This window comes from Nematostella vectensis, chromosome 6, assembly GCF_932526225.1.
Source record: "Nematostella vectensis chromosome 6, jaNemVect1.1, whole genome shotgun sequence".
Taxonomy (NCBI): domain Eukaryota; kingdom Metazoa; phylum Cnidaria; class Anthozoa; order Actiniaria; family Edwardsiidae; genus Nematostella; species Nematostella vectensis.
The window spans coordinates 9,560,045-9,579,271 of NC_064039.1; the positions used below are offsets into that span (position 1 = coordinate 9,560,045).

The following is a 19,227-nucleotide window of genomic DNA, read 5'->3' on the forward strand; positions in this document are numbered from 1 at the left end:
TATGGGCTAAAATTGTATGCATTTTTGAAAAATCTAGGAAGCGAATTTCTCCCGGTCCCCTCCCCCACTGAATACCAAAATGTAATTCCCGCTGACAACCAAGATTGCGGCCTCTGATCCAAGATGTCGGCCCGGAGGGGAGCAAAACAAGAACACGTACTGTCATAAGTTCAACCCCAACTTTGATAATATCTGTCTCATTATAAGATAAAGCTTAAAAATGCCCGGGAAAGTGAAGGTGCGGATCGTAGCTGCTCGCGATCTTCCTGTCATGGACCGAACAAGTGATTTGGCTGATGCTTTTGTCGAGGTTAGACCAGAATCCTAATATCGTAGTTAGTAAGAGTTAGTAAACCCTGGTTAGGCCTTAGGGTATTTAGTGTAGTGTATGAAAGTGTATTTATGTGGTTGTTTTATATGATAATATGGTCGTTATGATTATCTTAGAGCTCATAATCCTTACTTGGCTCAAATTTAGCCAACGAGAGCTCACACGGCGCGACGGGACGTGTGTCGCTTTCACACCTTGTACTTAGGAGTATTGGCGTATTCGTGACTTTTCCTTTCTACTATAGTTAATATCAACTATGTTTTACTGTATCGGAAGGCCCCCGAATATTTCTCCGAAATATGGATTATAAGTTCAGGAAATTTGTGGTCAAGGAATAGCTAAATTTCGGAATGCACTGCCACGATATGGTTCCATTGTATTTGTAATTAAAATGCCTCGTTCATTAGAAATTTAGTCGTGAAGTTCATTGTAATTTAATCTTTCAAGGTTCGACTGGGAAATGTCATGAACAAGACAGAGGTCTGTAAGAAGACGCTGAACCCACAGTGGGACTCTGAGTGGTTTCGATTTGAGGTACTTAAATTGTTACTTCAACTTGTGGCAACTTCATGGCAAGTTACCAAAAGTCAAAATCTGCTCAACTTGCTTGACTTGGTTTGGGTTGGCCTCACTTGAACTTTGTCTCCATTTGCCTTTATTTTGTAGTGTTATTATATTAGTGTGTAGATACATATATTATTTTTTAATAATTTTTAGGTGAATCATATTCACAACTCTGGTTAAGAAACACAACTATTTGGGTATTTTGATTGATTATTATTTTTATCAATAATACTGCTATGATGAAATTTACCACCTTTAATCACCATTTCACATTTCACCATTTCACATTTCTTTTCTTGATACGAAAGTGTTGAAAAGTAATAAAGTAGAAGTAGAAGTAGAAGTAGAAGGCCCAACCCCCCCCTCCCCCCAAAAATTCTCAAGCCTTGAGAATTTCAGAGGTTGACAGGTATGATAATCATCATTTTTTGATTAATTATGAACACATTTACCCCTTAACCGGCCTGTACCGGCTTTGAGAAGTACCCACAACCCAAAAAATTCATAAATGCAAAATAAACATAACAAGATAAGGATAATCAGGCATCAGTCTAAGGGGTAAATGGTCTTGAAGATATGCATCCAACCAAGGTGATAGCAACTACTCTAAGCCCAATAATAGCACAGGTTCTTTGACAAATTTCAAATCAAACAAGGAAAGTAAAGCAGAATCACCCCTCTTTACAAAACACTCAAAATACCACACAAGGGAGAGAGATCAGCAAACACAGCTCAAGAAACAAATAAATACCTCTATTCTGATTCTCCAGGTTTATTTCCATGGCCTCAAAACACAATTTCCCTTCCTTGAAGGCTTGTAAAACTACTTGGATGCCATTATGGATTGCATAGCATTCTGGGAGATTCAGGGAAAAATTCACGAGGGGTGGGCCAGTTAACACTCCTCTTCCCAAAGTCAGATGTTTTTTGTTATAAGTATTTTCACCCCGACCCAATCAATTCCAGGTCGTACAGACCCAGAATAGCAGTGCAAACAATTTTGGAATTAATTTGGTTTCAGAAAAGACAGCATTTAGGAGAGCTGCGGTGATTCATTAGAAAATTATTTTCTTATCCAGGCAAAGCCAAACAAGAAAAAATCACCATGAATCCACTTTTGCTTGCAAATATCCATAAGCACAGCAATCAATTATGCCCCAATAGACTACATGATGCCTAGGACACTCTCCCAATATGCTCAAAGCTGTATTTTTATTAAAAATACAAGCAACCATCAACTTGTGCTCTCCTCAGCAAAGAGACAAGGGATTAAAAGTGGGGACCACAAACTAGGTGTTTGACTTTGACGGGTTGTATAAAACTCAGAATAGGGGGGGAGGTATCTGTTTTGTGTAAATTCAGCTCAAAAATAGAAAGGAGTCAATGGGTTAATATAAAAAACATGATCATAACAATGATCGACTCTAATAAACCTTATGAACATATCATCACCATAAATTGCATAAACCTTCTCGCCATTTGTTATATTGTTTAAAATTATTGTGATAACTGTCCCCGAAATAATTACTAAATCAACATTCTGTCATCATCAATATCATCAACAATCTTATTAATTGATTATATTTTGTTTTTAGGTGGATGATGAGGAGCTGCAGGATGAGCCCTTACAAATAAGGTTATCTTCTTGTTACTTTTGGGATTCTCAAGGCTCCATACTTGACTGTTCCTTTTCATCATCTAAATTAGTGACTAACCTTGTATAAATGGTGTTTAGAAAAGGCTTAAGGCTTAAGGTTTGGCCATACAGTTCTTCCTGAAAACTTTGTGTGTCTTAAGTACTGAATGCAAAACACACCTGAAAAGCATCGCCATGTGATAATAACGAAACAAAATGCACCTTTGAAAATAATTCCTGAGTTGTCTATGTTTTTCAGGATTATGGACTATGATACAGTCACAGCACATGATGCCATAGGGAAGGTTAACATCAGCCTAGGTCCCCTCCTTACGCAGGATCCGCCAGGGTGTATCAACGGCTGGTTTCCAATCTATGACACTATGCATGGTAGGCTTCGTCAGATGAGAAATGTTACTTATAAAAAAGTCAAATATTTTCAACCCATTACAAACGTTTTTATTTATTTTTTTACTTCAGGTATCCGTGGAGAGCTGCACATTATTGTGAAAGTAGATTTCTTTGTTGATTCAAACAAATTCAGACAGACATCTTGTGGTGTTCAGTTCTTTTATAGTAAGTGGACACCAAATCCCTTTTAGGGATTATCTGTCATGAAACTCTTATCATGTGTTTTATGTTGTTTATGATTCTAAAATTAATCATAATATCTTTATTGCACTTGCTGGAGACTGTGCTTTGCTATAGAAGCTCAGAAGCCTAAGTTTTCTCTTGTCTTAGTCATCATCTTATTCAACAGCATGCTCGATTCCTGCGGCATACAAAGCTCTAGCCATGCAAGGTTTTGTTGAAGAGCTTGTTGTGAATGACGATCCCGAGTATCAGGTAGATATATATTTTTTAATTAACAAAATCAAACAGATTGTATTGTAAATTTATCATCCAGGCATCTGAGGAAATTATCTGTACTGGAGAGGGCAGTTTAGTATTATGAAATTTTAAATAAATTGGAGCCATTTTTTGTTTTCTTTAGTGGATTGATAAAATTAGAAGACCAAGATCTTCCAATGAAGCAAGACAAAGAATATTTACCAAGTTATCAGGTATTGTTTAAATAGCATTTGCCAAAGACATTATAATCCAAGACATCATTCCCATGACCATAAGTAACCACCCTATTATCAGACATCAACCTCTTGGTGGTAAAAATTCAGGAGACTGACAAGATTTGGTCCAGACTTAATTTTTTTCCTTAGCTTGTCAATCTTTGCAAAGATCAACGATCCTTTTTGTTGAATCTGGGAGACTGGAAGACGAGCTCAAAATCCTGGAAAGTTGAAATTTTTTACCATTCATACTAAGTTGACATTTGTTCCAATGATTTTCTTTATCATCTCTCACTTTAGGGGAACTTCAAAGAAAAATAGGCCTGAAGGTCTTGGAACTTGGAGGAAATGCTGTTGTTGGGTAAAGTGTTTTATCTTATTCTACCATATTATACTTGGTCTAATGGATTTTCTGTTTCCAGCTATCACCAGTGTTTTGACCTAGAGGGGGAGTACGGTATAGTTGTAAGAGGAATCGGCACATCTGTCTTGCTGGCCCGTGTGCCAAACTCAAGTCCAGCCACGCCTACTAACCCTCTCAACTCATCTGGTCACCTCGGGTCAGCAGCTCTTGTGACGGATACTGGGTAAGAATTGCTAACTTGGATAATGTGAGATATTAGTATCAAGATTTTCATAAAGGGCAAGGGTGTGAAGTCGTATCTATCATGGAAAAATACAAGTGCTTGATAATCTTTCAATAAGAAATTACCCAGATTGTGGCGGCCAGGGGGTGGCACGCTGCACCCCCCTTTGGTATGCATTTAAGTGTGCTTGTCATCCTATGAACATGTTCTCTGGTTTGACTATGCAAAACAGGTAAATGATAGCTGCTGGTGGGAAAACTCCAGTTTACTGTTGATTTGAATGTTCAGTTATGCAATTGGCCATTAACAAGCTAATTCCATCATAATTTTTTACAGGTTTATTTTCCCAGATGTAAGTCAATCAGCCTCTCGAAATCAGTCTGTGAGGAGGCAGAGAAAATCTTCTTCAGATTCTGATCACAACGAAGACTCACCACCTCGGGGTATGAACAATAGATTGGCTTTAGAAATAAGAGTATTCTACTGTTAAATATAATTAATGTATTATTTTCATCATTAAAGCTTGCAACACTAATTTTGCTACTGTATGGTAATTTGGGTGCAATTTAATATTTTTTTTTCCTTTTAAGAAGATTGTCTAAAGAAGATTGTCTACTTAGCAAATGCCTACAGCAACTAAAAAGCCCCTCTGTAGAATTGTCTATTGTACTTCTGTATGATTTTTTAAATATTGTTTTTGTGAGACAGTCAGTAAAAAGGTGTTTTCATGCTTTTACCTTGTTGATTCTTTTTAAATCGGGTATTGACTCTATTTGTGATATTGTTTCAAAGGGGCCCTGCATTCATAATTATTTACGGACACTGCTCCATATTTATTTAAGTAGCATTGAATGTTGTGCAATATTGCTTCCATGGCCAAATGTTCAACTCATGCAAAAGTGTTTATTCAGTATTTGATAGAATAAGATCTCTTGGCCTTTAGAATAATCCCAATTTATTCCCATTTATTTGAAGGCGAATATGACCCTACAAATGATGCAAGAGAACTCCAGCAAGCCTGCACACAACTAAGTGATTACAATTGGCCTAGTTTCTAAATGATTATAAAGCTGTATACTGCATACATGCACTCACAACCAATCCCCATAAGTATTCTCTTATTTAAAAAACCTTTTGACCCTGGATTTGCTGAGGAACCAATAATCTCAACAACTAGTGATGTTTATTTAGACTAAAAAAATTGGGTAAATTTTCTGATGTGAGCAACCCCAGTCTGTGAGCAGAAAATCTGTAATTTTTAATAAGGTAACCAAATAGATATGGCTAATGAATATAACCTTTTGTATTTCACGCTCTGCTCTCTGTATTTTGTTATAACATGGCAGTTTCTGGTGGTTTAGACAACAGTGCGGAAAGTTCCGGCAACAGCACTCCCTTTCACATCGCTAAGTCCGTCTGGCCTCGACTGCAAAATAAGCAAAAGAACATAGACCAATTGGTAAGGCCATCCCCTGAATTTAGTGATTAGATAAACTATGATATTGTCATCTTCTTATACTTTGAATTGCATTACTGTACCATAATTGATAGAAGTGTTATGTTTTAGGACCTCCCATTCTTCACAATGACCCGTTTCCCACCAGGGTTTCTATGCCATCTAGGAGGAGTGGTGACAGCCAGATCTGTTAAACTCCTTGATACTATCAACCATCCAGGTAGCCATAAAAACAAGTAAACATGGCTTTGCTTAACAAAAAGATCTCATTTTTGCATGCATCTTTCCTCTAATAGATGCAAAGATGACGTCGCAGTGTGTCCTGAACAAAAATTATGCAACAAAACGTTGTCAAGTTGCATGACTGTTGTTCATGACACACTGTGGCATGTTCTGTGCATCTGTTACAGGAGAGATGCACAAAAAAAAAAAATCTATTTGTTTTATACAACAAAGAAATGTTTTCTTGTTATTATCTAGTTTTGGAGACCATGAGCATATTTTGACGCCAAGTGTGTGTGTGCCCTCTAACTACAAATGGACCCTTGACCAATCAGAGCATGTGATTTACAAGTGTCATTTTGTCTAAATACTAATATCACGATAAAGAAAGTATGTTGTCTTTGGCGCAGTTTCCAGAGTGTCACTCTGTTATGCCTTTATCTATCAATATTTGGTTCCACATTTTATTCGCAATTCCCAATTTTTCTGCGGGTTCTCTGATTTTCCTCTTCAATCCACACAAAAAAGGCAACCATGTATAGTAAACTTCACATAATTCAGTATTCCAGCTGCAAAACGGGTGATTTAGCTTCCAAAATGTATTTATTTTTATTTTATTTATTTCTTGCTATTGTTTCTGTTTCTTTGTCTAGATGAACCCGAAACTCGTGATGCATGGTGGAGTGAAGTAAGGAACGAGATCAAGTCTCATGCACGTGCACTTGGTTGCTATGCAGTCGTGGGTTACTATGAGACTGCAAGTATAAGGTAGGCTTTCATTGACAACTGTTTTGTATTCTCGCAGTCAGCTTCCCCAGAAGCAAACATGGCCTAAGCTTTACTCAGACTAGTCTGCTGCTGTATTTTTTTTTCTTAGCAAAAAAGGATTGGCAGGACAAACTTTGTGAAAATGAAAAAAAAAAAAACAAGTTGGAATGAGGTGGAGTCCTGAGTACAAAGCTAGGAATAAATACATAATATTATCAACATCCAATTTATGGAAGCATAAGTGGGCTAATGTGTTAGCGTGTATTCACCACACAAGTTTTGGTTTACTGTAGGTTATGGAGTTGCAATCCAGATGGATTCACAGGTTAACCCACCCCAATGTGGTGGGCCAGTTTCTAACCCACTTGTTTTTATGTTCAGTGATGAACTAGTTGTTCTATCAGCAACTGGCACAGCTGCCTGTGTGGATCTAAATCTAGGTGAACAATCACAGCCCCCAGGATTATTAGGTAAATATAAGCATACATCATCAATGATTATAAGCACCACGGATGATATGCATGCACACACACCCTTGTCCCCCTCTGTTCCAAGGTCGACAAAAAGCGAGTCATTTCTTATAGAAGGATCACCAAATACTATAATTCTTCTGTATTATATCTACAATTGCTCAACAAAACCTAGCTGCACACCAGCCCCCTCTGCAGGCAACTCTAGTCTGTAATGGCATTTTGACAGATTCAGGATAACACCCAGACCCGTACCCAGGATTTTTCTTGGGGGGGGTACGAAATCCAAAAAAGTGGACCTAATTTTTCGGGAGTGGGGGGGAAGGGATTGAGTACAAGACGTACCAGAGTGATCTAGCTTATGCTTTATAGTTTTGTCTACAAATAGCACATCCATTTGGAACCAAAAGTGGACCTTTGGCCTTTGCCCCCCAACCCCACCCCCCCTCCCCCCCGCTTGACACCAAAGAAATCCAGCACTGGAAAAAAACACTTTTTTTGCGTGAGAAGTATGTATTATATAAGTACACATATACAGTATACTACAAGGCAAGGCACACAAAAAATCACTTGAGCAGGGCTCCTACCATGGATATTGAGGAGGGGGGACACCCTAGAAACCTAGACCTGCTTGCCCCCACTGCCCTGTTCCTACTACACCCCTACGTTTGAGGCACAGACACTAAGTTTGAGGCACAGACACTAAGTTTGAGGCACAGACACTAAGTTTGTAGCAGAGACACTAAGTTTGTAGCAGAGACACTAAGTTTGTAGCACAGACACTAAGTTTTAGGCACAGACACTAAATTTGAGGCACAGACACTAAGTTTGAGGCACAGACACTAAGTTTGAGGCACAGACACTAAGTTTGTGGCACAGACACTAAGTTTGTGGCACAGACACTAAGTTTTAGGCACAGACACTAAGTTTGAGGCACAGACACTAAGTTTGAGGCACAGACACTAAGTTTGTGGCACAGACACTAAGTTTGTGGCACAGACACTAAGTTTGAGGCACAGACACTAAGTTTGTGGCACAGACACTAAGTTTGTGGCACAGACACTAAGTTTGAGGCACAGACACTAAGTTTGAGGCACAGACACTAAGTTTGTGGCACAGACACTAAGTTTGTGGCACAGACACTAAGTTTGAGGCACAGACACTAAGTTTGAGGCACAGACACTAAGTTTGAGGCACAGACACTAAGTTTGTAGCAGAGACACTAAGTTTGTGGCACAGACACTAAGTTTGAGGCACAGACACTAAGTTTTAGGCACAGACACTAAATTTGTGGCACAGACACTAAGTTTGAGGCACAGACACTAAGTTTGAGGCACAGACACTAAGTTTGTGGCACAGACACTAAGTTTGAGGCACAGACACTAAGTTTTAGGCACAGACACTAAGTTTGAGGCACAGACACTAAGTTTGAGGCACAGACACTAAGTTTGTGGCACAGACACTAAGTTTGTGGCACAGACACTAAGTTTGAGGCACAGACACTAAGTTTGAGGCACAGACACTAAGTTTGAGGCACAGACACTAAGTTTGAGGCAAAGACACTAAGTTTGAGGCACAGACACTAAGTTTGTAGCAGAGACACTAAGTTTGAGGAACAGACACTAAGTTTGAGGCACAGACACTAAGTTTGTGGCACAGACACTAAGTTTGAGGCACAGACACTAAGTTTGAGGCACAGACACTATATTTGAGGCACAGACACTAAGTTTGAGGCACAGACACTAAGTTTGAGGCAAAGACACTAAGTTTGAGGCACAGACACTAAGTTTGTAGCAGAGACACTAAGTTTGAGGAACAGACACTAAGTTTGAGGCACAGACACTAAGTTTGAGGCACAGACACTAAGTTTGAGGCACAGACACTAAGTTTGTGGCACAGACACTAAGTTTGAGGCGCAGACACAAAGTTTTAGGGTTACCGTATTTACTTGAATAAGTGCCTCAGCGCTTATTACATTTTTTTCTTTTAGACAGGGCCATTTTTCAAGGGAGGCACTTATTTGAATAAATATGGTAAACACTAAGTTTGAGGTGAAGACACTAAGGCATACAGGCTTTTAACACTTGCCTGCAGACACTAAGCACTTACATGCACTAAGTACAAACTTATACATGGACGGTAAGAGAAAAATACAAAGAAAAGGGTACATAGAGGGAGACATGGTGATAGACAAGTTATTTTTGTGCGAGGCCTCATGAATATAACATACAATAAATAAACTAATCATTTGATGTCCTTTTTTAGCAACCATGCCCAAGTCAGCACTTGGGCCATCATCGCCATCAACCGACTTAGACGCTGTCATGAATAATGATGTGCCTGATATGTGAGTACAAACATAAGGCTAAAGCTAGGAACATTGTTACACAAAATGATAAATTTAATCTACACACACAAAGAAATTGAAGTTAGAAATTTATGAAAGACTCAATGTTAACAGTTTCCTTTTGTGGTCAAAATTGTGTAGTGGGTGCATTACTTGACATGATTATGATATGATTGAAGACAATGATGAAAGCGATAACAATTATGATAGTGATGATAGTCATGATGGTGAATGATGATGATGACGGTGATAATGGGCAGTTCCATATAAGAAAGGAAAAAAAACCTACAAAATAAGAACAGGTTATAACAGGGGGATTTATTTATCAATATATAGAGATATGTCCAGAAAATGTAGAAAAGCCATCTCTATATACAAAAAATGCTCTTTGTGAATGATAACATTCTTTAACTGCTTCAAAAATTGGCAGTTTTGATTTTTTTTGCCTGTTTAAAAACGTTTTCTACAACTGTAATTTGTGAAATCTTAAATGGCCTATTCCCCTGCAACTCTATAGGGCCATAAAAGATACAAGAAGTGTGCCATTCTCCAAAAATCACAGGGCGCCCACTGATTAGTCATTTTTTTAATTCAAATGTTCTGGAGTTTTTAAGAAAAAAGTATAAATACTTGATAGAAAAGCCTGTAACTTCCATGACATGATGTTTTTTTATGATCAGGGTGTTCATAAATAAGAAACAGTAAGTAATGGCAGCATAGTTATCAACTTTCATCCTCTGCTTGAATGATATATAAAAAAAATTAATTGCTTTATTTTATGCTAATCACAGGAATTTCAAATAAAAAACTTTGGCTATAATACCGGTTTATTTTCATGTAACTTTTATGATGCATTTTATTTTGTTTACCTATTAGAAATAAGAAATAAAGGGAAAAAATCAAAGGAGGGTTCGACTATGCCAATGAATAACATAAAAAAGACAAAATCCCTTTTTGCTTTTTTGCTGTGTGTAATTTTAAGAAGGAGTTATATACAGATTTTATTGTTCAAATGTAGCGTCCATGATCATGGAACTGCCCTAATGATAATAATGATGGTGATAATCATAATGATGATGATGATGATGATGATGATGATGATGATGATGATGATGATGATGATGATGATGATGATGATGATGATGATGATGATGATAATTATGATAATTATGATGATGATGATGATGATGATGGTGATAATCTTGTTGACCATGATGGTGTAATGATGATGATAATGTTAGCCTTTGTTACTCAAATATATAGATTGTCCCCTCCAGTGGCTCTTGAAGACCTGTCCACCACCCCGCCCTCCCACGGTTGTGGAGTTTGTCACATCCCATACTCCGACACAGATCTCCCTTTCCCTATTTCACTCTCTCGATGCAATGTATGCAGGTAAGGAGAGTATGTGTCTTGATCTAACAACATCATGACCTGAAAACTTACAGATTTGATCTATGATTTTGATACATGATTGCACAGAGATATAGACACTTAATCAAATGCTAACTATTCATAATCATCAAGCTGTGCAGATGGGACTTCACATGGGCCCTGCTCCTGTCATTTGTCTGATGGGTGCAGACTTGCAAAAAACGCATAGCTGTCAACCTCGCTCGAGGAAAAATCTTGAGAAAATACAGTGAATATATTAGAAGTACCAAGATATAGCTAATGCAGGAGAATACAGTGAATGTATGGATATTTTCAAGAAAATTAGGCTTTGAGAAAAGGTGCAAAATCTTAAGACTCCCACCTAATGCGGGAGATGAATACGTATTAGTGAGACATGCATTATGGCATAAAGTTTGCATATATCATACCCCAGGCAACAACTACTCGCATTTACCAATCAAGAATTCTCACCAAACTCATCTATCTCTTTTAATGTTATGTAGTCTGCTAAGCATCTTATGATAACACTCAGATCTTATCGACAGACACCACAAAGTTCCAGATGTGCTTTTCGCAACCATAGAGCCACCGATGGACACTTGTATCACCGGCAAAGGAAGCTTGCTTCAGGCAAGGTTGGTGTTACAAGTACATGCCATTTGGAAAACTAAAATTTTGTATTGGAAACGGGATATTTTCATACTTGCTACTTTGAGCCTTGATCAAAGATTATCAAAGCCCTGTGTAAACAAGTTGCAACATAATGGAAGGGGGGGGGGGGGGGGGCATAAACAGCTTTGCTGGACCAAGTATTGCTATTTGTACATGCCAATGGAACTAGGAACCTCGTACAAACGATTCCTTTGTCTTGCTTAAAAACTGCTCTCTTCCTCTGACCAGAGTTTGTCGGACGAAAAAGAAAGAGAAGGGTGAAGCGAATGCAGACATAGTCAGCACGGTAAGCTATTTCTACCTTTGGTCACTCTAGGCAGTGTAACCCAAAGCCTATAATGTTAAAATGAGCTATCATCCATGTTTCATGTCATTGTTAACCAGGTCCTGCCTTTCTTGGAGTACGAACTCCACCAGCAGTTGATAAACAAGATGAAAGTGAAAGGCATGAATGCACTGTTCGGGTTACACCTTCAGATATGTGTTGGGGAGACCCTTCTGATTGGTATTGCTGTAAGTAGCATACATTCCTTTTTTCTTATCTCCCTCTTCTACATTCTTTTATCCCCTCTAGGGTACAGTCACTTTGGCCTTTTGGCTTATTTCATTCTTTTCTCACATCACCTTTTCAGCGTCTTTCATTTCCTCCTGCATATTTTTCTTCTCTAATCTCTTCATTCGCTTGTCATCTTCGTTCGTTCTTTCGTTCGTTCTGTTTGTATGTATGTTTTTTTGGTTTCTTGTTATTTACCCCTTATATATAACATTGCATTTATATGTAATGCTACATAATGCAGTGTTATGTGTTTGGCAAAAAAACAACCTTATTCGTTGTCCTTATTATTGTCTCACAGTCAGCGACAGCTGTTTACCTCTCCGCCCTACCCCCGCCCCCAATTCTCAAGGTTTCGGGAAAGGTAAAGTAGCTACACAAACCGTATTACTAGGCCAAATAAAATTTAATTTAGGTATAAATTTTATCTCTTGAAAGGGTTGCTTTTGTGTTCGTGTAAGTAAGTTTATTTTCGTTTTCTTTGCATAGTTCATCTCATGATGAAAGAGCAAAACCTTTTTTTAGCAAAGGGAAATGATTTATTCTTTTCCCGTTTGTGACCAAATCTTGTCTGCATTTCCCAGAGATCTTCTTCTGATGATGATAAAAGGTTGACAGAGATACAAAAGCAAATCTTAGAAACTACGAACAAGAATAAAGTTCGCTTCAAGATCGCTGACCCTGGGGTAGGTTTTTCTTTCAACTACGACTGCAACGGTAGGGAGAAAAGCAAAGAAAATGCTTTGTATACTTAGCGCTCAATTCCGTTTTTGTCCTAAAAAAGTCAAGTCAAGAGGAGTCTAGAACCCTTTTTCTAAAAAAAGCGAACAATGATGGTCTAGTTTTCAGCGCACACATCCCCGTTCTTTCTAGGCCGTGATGCTTGGTGTTATCGCGTCGTAGTTTGGAGAAAAACGGCTGAGAAATGAATCAGACAGTTTATTTCATGTCTGGCTCTGAATTTTCTGTTGTCGCCGTTCACTAAATGATCTAATAAGCGCCGGGAGTGTATATTAAATTTCGATGATCCAAGGGGGGGGCGTTTAATAGATAGGAGGCGTTTATTAGAGAGGGGCGTTCTTTACAGACTATGAAAATATAACAAACCCAAGTGTACTGGGGTTCTAGTCTCACTCAGAATCACGTTAAATTATAGCCTGCGTAACCCAGTAAAAGCCAAACTCAGATTACTTAAATTTTGATATTTGATTCATATTACCGAAATACATGTCATTTGATTTTAAGCTTGGAGGGAGGGAAAGGGGGGGCGTTTATTGGAGAGGGGCGCTCATTACAAACTTGTAAGTGTAGGGAGGGCGTTCTTTAGATAGGGGGCGTTTATTGGATCATTTACGGTACATATTATGTAAGAGTTAATTACCGAGAGCCGGGGCAATAAGCGATGTATAAGCTTATTGCCGAAGGCTCGAGGTAATTAACTGACTTATTACATCACTATCGTTATTGTCATCAGCATTATTTCAACGACAATTATTGTGATCATAGCACGACCATTACTGTCGCTACTGTCATTTTTATGATAATCATCGTCTTTTATCAAACCATTATAATAATCAACAGTATTATTCTCTTCCCCACATGGTTATCGTCATCATTGTTGTCATCATCGCCATAACTACGACCATCACTAACACCATCGACATAGTCATCATCATCATAACCGTATCATCACAACCACAACCATTTTCTTCGGCCATCATTGTCGTTATTGCCTTAAACGCACTCTTCATTGTCATCATTCGTTTCCATCGTTTCGTTGTTGCAGTCACTTGGCCCCACTCCCCCGCCGAGCCCGACCCGTAGCCCATCCCGCAGTCCGTCCCAGGCTACCTCGGTTTTCTCGCCTGAGTCTTCTGAGCCGCTGAACGATCTGGACCTGACCACTGGTGGTAGGGACGCATTTGTTGTGGAGGTTAGGTTTACATGGGTTATGCTGAATACAGCTAGGGACGCATTTGTTGTGGAGGTTAGGTTTACATGGGTTATGCTGAATACAGCTAGGGACGCATTTGTTGTGGAGGTTAGGTTTACATGGGTTATGCTGAATACAGCTAGGGACGCATTTGTTGTGGAGGTTAGGTTTACATGGGTTATGCTGAATACAGCAAGGGACGCATTTGTTGTGGAGGTTAGGTTTACATGGGTTATGCTGAATACAGCTAGGGACGCATTTGTTGTGGAGGTTAGGTTTACATGGGTTATGCTGAATACAGCTAGGGACGCATTTGTTGTGGAGGTTAGGTTTACATGGGTTATGCTGAATACAGCAAGGGACGCATTTGTTGTGGAGGTTAGGTTTACATGGGCTATGCTGAATACAGCTCTAGGTAGAGCCCATGCTTACACAAGACAATTTCTCCTGTAAATTGCAACGCATTTTTGGCTGCATTGCGAGTTGCAAGAAAAGTAGAATTTTTTTGTGTACGTTTTGCGACATTGCGAGAAGATTTTGTATCATGATTCTGCAACCTGAATTTTTAATCGCTGCATTGCATCTTTTAACACGGCCTCAAAACAAAAAGATACATGGACCCTTAAAGATACATGGACCCTTTTGTTTCTCCAGACAAAGATTATTTTTATAATTTATATAACTCAGAAGTCGATTAGATTGTTTTCTAAATCCATGAAATTTTCTTCAGTTTAATAAGTGTATAAAAGCATGCTCTATATTTTTACCCAAGGTTGATAACAAAAATATTTATAAGGATATCGTACAATGTGTTCAAAATCTTGAGAATGCTTTGTATTTCTCCCCAAGGTTGATGACAAAAATATTTATAAGGATATCGTACAATGTGTTCAAAATCTTAAGAATGCTCTATATTTCTCCCCAAGGTTGATGACAAAAAAGATGAGGATATCGTAGCTGTGTTGCTGGATCCACCCGCTCCCGAAGGTCTGAAAGCTCGTCATGTTTATGTAAAGATTCTCCCTATTGAATCAGTGTGGACGTGATTCCTTTTCCATTGCAGGTTTTTTCTCCTGTAACACGGAAACCTTGCCTGGGATTTCTTGGGTCAAAACAGGGGTACAGGTAGGTCAGCTGCGTTGTTGCAATATAAATGTAATAATTGTATATAAATGTAATAATTAACACAAAATCTTAACGCGAAATGTAATAACTTTCAACGCAAAATGTAATCTTAACGCGAAATGTAATATCTTATATCGCAAAATGTTATAAATGTTTAACGCGAAATGTAATAAATGTTTAACGCGAAATGTAATAACTTTTCAACGCAAAATGTAATAGAATATTTGACGCGTAATAACGCAAAATGTAATAACTTTATATATTGACTAATAGTTAAAATCAATACTAAACACGTAGAGACGTACGGAAGGATCGTTTAGTGAAAGAAAGGCAGTGCAACTTGAAAGTGCATTGTTCTTGTCTTGGCTTCCAGGGATTTTTGTTGGTGTGACATTTGATGGTGTGACATTTGATGGTGTGACATTCCCGATTTAGTTTAAGAAGTGACGAAGTCTAGGGTGCATATAAATTTGAAACCGGCCTATTGTAGTCTTAATACAAAGGAAATTTGGAAAAATATGGGAAAGCAATTTTGCGTTAAAAGTTATTACATTTCGCGTTAAGATTACATTTTGCGTTAGTTATTACATTTTGCGGCTTATCATGCGTGCTTTGTACTTGTGGTGTTTTGACATAGTGACATTATGTCATGCTCCTTTAGATGGTCACGGCAGTACAGCGTCACGCAATCAGCGACGAGGAGATAAGAACCAATCAGCAGTTCGCTAAGATGTTCGAGGACACTTTAGGGGTGAGTTGTGACATTTACGTCATTGTAGATAACCAATCAGGCCAGGTCAGAACTCGTATTTCATTGCGTGCGATGGGAATTCACAGAATGTCGCCCATCTACTCGACCAATCAGACAATAAGGTTCTCTTTTCTATTAACGCGCCAAAAACGTGTATAACGGCGGGGGATTGGTTCCCAGTAGAATGGCAATGCATCTGTAATCTGGAAACCATATTCAACCACTATTACCGGGATGCGAATTGGGTATTTCCTCATTTCGTCTGGTAGATTTCGAGCGAGACTGAGAATAGAGGTAATTCGATAGAGGAAGCAAGTTGAAATTGTTGTTTGACCTATCTTGAATGCTCTTCTCATTGTAACCGTCTTTGGCGTGGAATCCCATAGTCAATCACTATCACCGGGATTCGACTTTGGCATTTCGTCATTATGTCTGGTAGACTTCGAAAGAGACTTAGAATAGAGGTAATTTGATAGAGAAAGCTAGTTAAAAGAGTTGTTTGAGTTGTCTTGTGGTTCTCTTCCTATTCTGTTTAGAGTTTCTGGTTCAAGTTGCGGCGGCATACACCTTGTTGCGTTTGTAATCTTCGCTTTGATGTCGAAATCCCGGAAGACGACAACATCCAGGTAAGTTATGCACATCCATGATGTAGCGTAAGAATTCAGAACAACACTTCTTTTGTGTGTGTTATATTGATACAGATGGCGGGTTCTGGATAATGTAAAGCTAAAGCAATTTTCTTATAACATTTTTGCGACCATTTATTCTGCCTAGTTTTATTAAAACCCCCCCTTCTGCAGTCAAATTTTTGGGGTATGGGTATATCTCTATCGAGCAAAAGGCTACATAAAATGTATTTTTAAAAGCTGTCTTCCTTATTAGAGGTACCATTTAAAGTACTCATTAATATATGTTTGGCCATCAAAAAGTGAACGATTTAATGACTTTCCTATGCAGTCAACTATTGTTATATGATATGATTACACGTACATTCAATGTCTAACGGTCTTACGGTTTTCTCGTCTCTATTTGGTTGTTACAGTTCGCTGTCTCCGGCGTTGTTATAGGCGTGGATGAGCAAGAATGCAAAAAGGAGCTAACAAAGATTGAAAGATTAGGTTCGTTAAGCCAGAGAATATCTGCTGTTTTGTTTGAAAAAAAAAAAAACCCTCATGTGAACGAAGTGTGCCCTTTAGTAAAGCTGTGCCTTCCATTTAAGTCTTCCTTAGAAGAATACGGGAGGTTTTAGAATAGAGCCCCTTTGTAGAAATATTCCCTATACAATTTATACTACAATTTTCCGTACTTGTATTATGTTCCACAGGAATACGGAACAGCCCCAGGAAGGCGACCGACTCAGATGATCTGCTCTTCCCTATAGAGGAGGTTGATGGTAGCAAAGAGAACATACCTCCTCCAGGTGAGGCTACATTTCTCATCCAATTACTTTGACTAGTATTTATAAGGGCGTGTTCCTGGCGTATAAGAAACGGGTTTCTCAGATGGTCACAAATGCAAGCGTGGTGTATACAAGGGGCCTGTGGGATGGGTCATAAACAGTGTTTCCTTGAAACACTGAGTCAGCGTTACGTATAGTTTCACGCTTTCGTTCAGCCACCCGAAGGAACATTGTTTAAAGCTCCAAAATGTTTCTGATTTGATATATATACTGTGTCCTCGTTTGTCGAACATCTTCCTGTTGTGTTCATAGATGGATGGGGTAGAGGCTTCGGATAGTTTGTTTGCAAGTTCAGGCGCTTGTCTAGAGGGGGACCGCGGGGTCTGGAACCCACCCTGCTCATTTGACAAAATGGGTTCGACTCCGGTTGACCCCTTCGTTAGTAGTTAAGACGGTTAAATTTTATGCGTGTATTTGGATCGAAAAAGTTTCTAGATGGATCTAGTGACCTATTGCAAGATGAGCTAAAGATGTCGATTTGCTCTGGACCCCACCCTTTTTTCTAGACACACCCCTGAAGTTACTGATTCAAAGGATAAAGCTGGAATCCGTCTATGCCAAGATCGGCTGTTAGAGGGGGAGCTAGAGCTAATTGATCTGTTGCATGTTTCAGCTCCGTCTATCAAACCAAAATTGACGCTTTTGAACAAACCGCAAGTTATAAAGGTAGCCAGTTTGTGAGATGAAATTGTTGTTTTTCAGCTTTTCAAATTCTTAAATTTTCAATGTTGTGTTATCTCTCCTCTCCCAGCCTCCCTTATTTCGCCCTGCCGTTGAGGTCACGCCCATGTCGTACCTGCCAAACGCCCAAATAGAGCGTTACCTTGGCAACGTCAATCTATTCTTTATCCGCGAAAGTCTATCCATAAGAGAGGTAAGTTATTTGGATTTCTGTCCGTCTGTCGGTTTGCCTGTCTTGTGTTTGTGACGTCCTCTAATCGGAACCAACCAACCAAGTCCATGTAATGATATTCTTTTCGGGATTTCTGTGGTGTTTCGGGTTTCCTGTGGTTGATGCTGTGACGTCAACCGCATCCCTCTTTTTTGGATCTTCCCAGTCTCTTGTCTCACCGCCAACCACAGGAATCCCAAACAGGAAATCAGGAACTCGGCTGGACTATGTAACGAACCATTTCATGTGACATCACAGGACGGAGGTCTGAATGTGTTCATGCAAGTGTTCTTGGCCGAGGCCCAAGCCATCCTCAGGGCGCACGTCAAAGCGCTGGGAGGAAATGCACTCGTCTCGTACCAGCTCAATGAGATTGTACTTCTCGACAACCCACATAAGCACCAGGTAGGTTAAACCACGTTATAGGGGGGTGGAGTGGAGGGGCAGGGTTTGAGTGAAAGGGGGCTGATGAAGTCCATTTGACTCTTGTGGCTGGGCTTGAATAGGCAATCAATGTGCTCCCGGCAAGATTGCTTACTCGTATCCCATCCCATCTTTGTTTACAGGGCCAGTGCTTATTAAATGTGTGCGGAGACGCAGTCGAGGTTTCTTACGAAGATGATAGTGAGCTCGGAAACAGCTTTGGCCGCTCCTCGCCATGCAAGACCCGATCGATTTCATGCTCCGAAGTTGTGCCGAACACGCCCGTTAGGCTAGTTAGGCAACGATCAGTCTCCGAAACTGCAGCGGACACTGAGTGAAATATGAGAAATTTTACTGAAATAGATCGATGATGTGTTATATAGGTTTTCCTCGGAAAAAGGATATTTTTTAATGAAATTTCACAGGAAATCAGTTAGGCTACGATGAAGAGTATAAAAATACTACGTACACTCACGCTCGACCCAAAGAAGATAGCAGCACATGGAGAAAATGCTAAAATGCTAATAAAAAGAAACAGGCAAAGCATTATAATGCTTCTATTTTTTCACAGATATT

The 19,227-nt window shown here is 39.2% G+C and overlaps 1 protein-coding gene across 5 annotated transcripts; it reads left to right on the forward strand.

Annotated features, from left to right (window-relative positions):
* The first annotated feature begins 95 nt into the window (after window positions 1-95).
* LOC5519863 (C2 domain-containing protein 5) lies at window positions 96-19,197 on the forward strand. 5 transcript variants are annotated; one of them, XM_032364836.2, is made up of 33 exons: window positions 96-310; window positions 779-865; window positions 2,491-2,531; window positions 2,791-2,921; window positions 3,012-3,107; window positions 3,292-3,377; window positions 3,526-3,595; window positions 3,899-3,959; window positions 4,021-4,185; window positions 4,522-4,628; window positions 5,161-5,217; window positions 5,532-5,644; window positions 5,753-5,861; window positions 6,517-6,631; window positions 7,013-7,101; window positions 9,367-9,448; window positions 10,712-10,843; window positions 11,389-11,478; window positions 11,744-11,801; window positions 11,900-12,028; window positions 12,370-12,432; window positions 12,653-12,754; window positions 13,855-14,001; window positions 14,928-14,988; window positions 15,065-15,126; window positions 15,788-15,877; window positions 16,414-16,503; window positions 16,920-16,995; window positions 17,202-17,297; window positions 17,950-18,002; window positions 18,088-18,210; window positions 18,487-18,633; window positions 18,795-19,197. In XM_032364836.2, the coding sequence occupies exons 1-33, from the start codon at window positions 221-223 to the stop codon at window positions 18,987-18,989; spliced, it is 3,213 nt and encodes a 1,070-aa protein (XP_032220727.1). In that variant the 5' UTR covers window positions 96-220; the 3' UTR covers window positions 18,990-19,197. The 5 variants fall into 5 exon arrangements, with proteins under 5 accessions (XP_032220727.1, XP_032220728.1, XP_032220731.1 ...); XM_032364837.2 differs by having other exon boundaries at window positions 5,547-5,644; XM_032364840.2 differs by lacking the exon at window positions 12,653-12,754.
* The last annotated feature ends 30 nt before the right edge of the window (window positions 19,198-19,227 follow it).

Coding starts and splice junctions, on each gene's coding strand:
- LOC5519863 (XM_032364836.2), top strand. CDS start 221: ATGCCCGGGAAAGTGAAGGTGCGGATCGTAGCTGCTCGCGATCTTCCT. Junction 3,108..3,291: donor TGGTGTTCAGTTCTTTTATA/GTAAGTGGACAC, acceptor CTTATTCAACAG/CATGCTCGATTCCTGCGGCA. Junction 4,629..5,160: donor CGAAGACTCACCACCTCGGG/GTATGAACAATA, acceptor ATTTATTTGAAG/GCGAATATGACCCTACAAAT.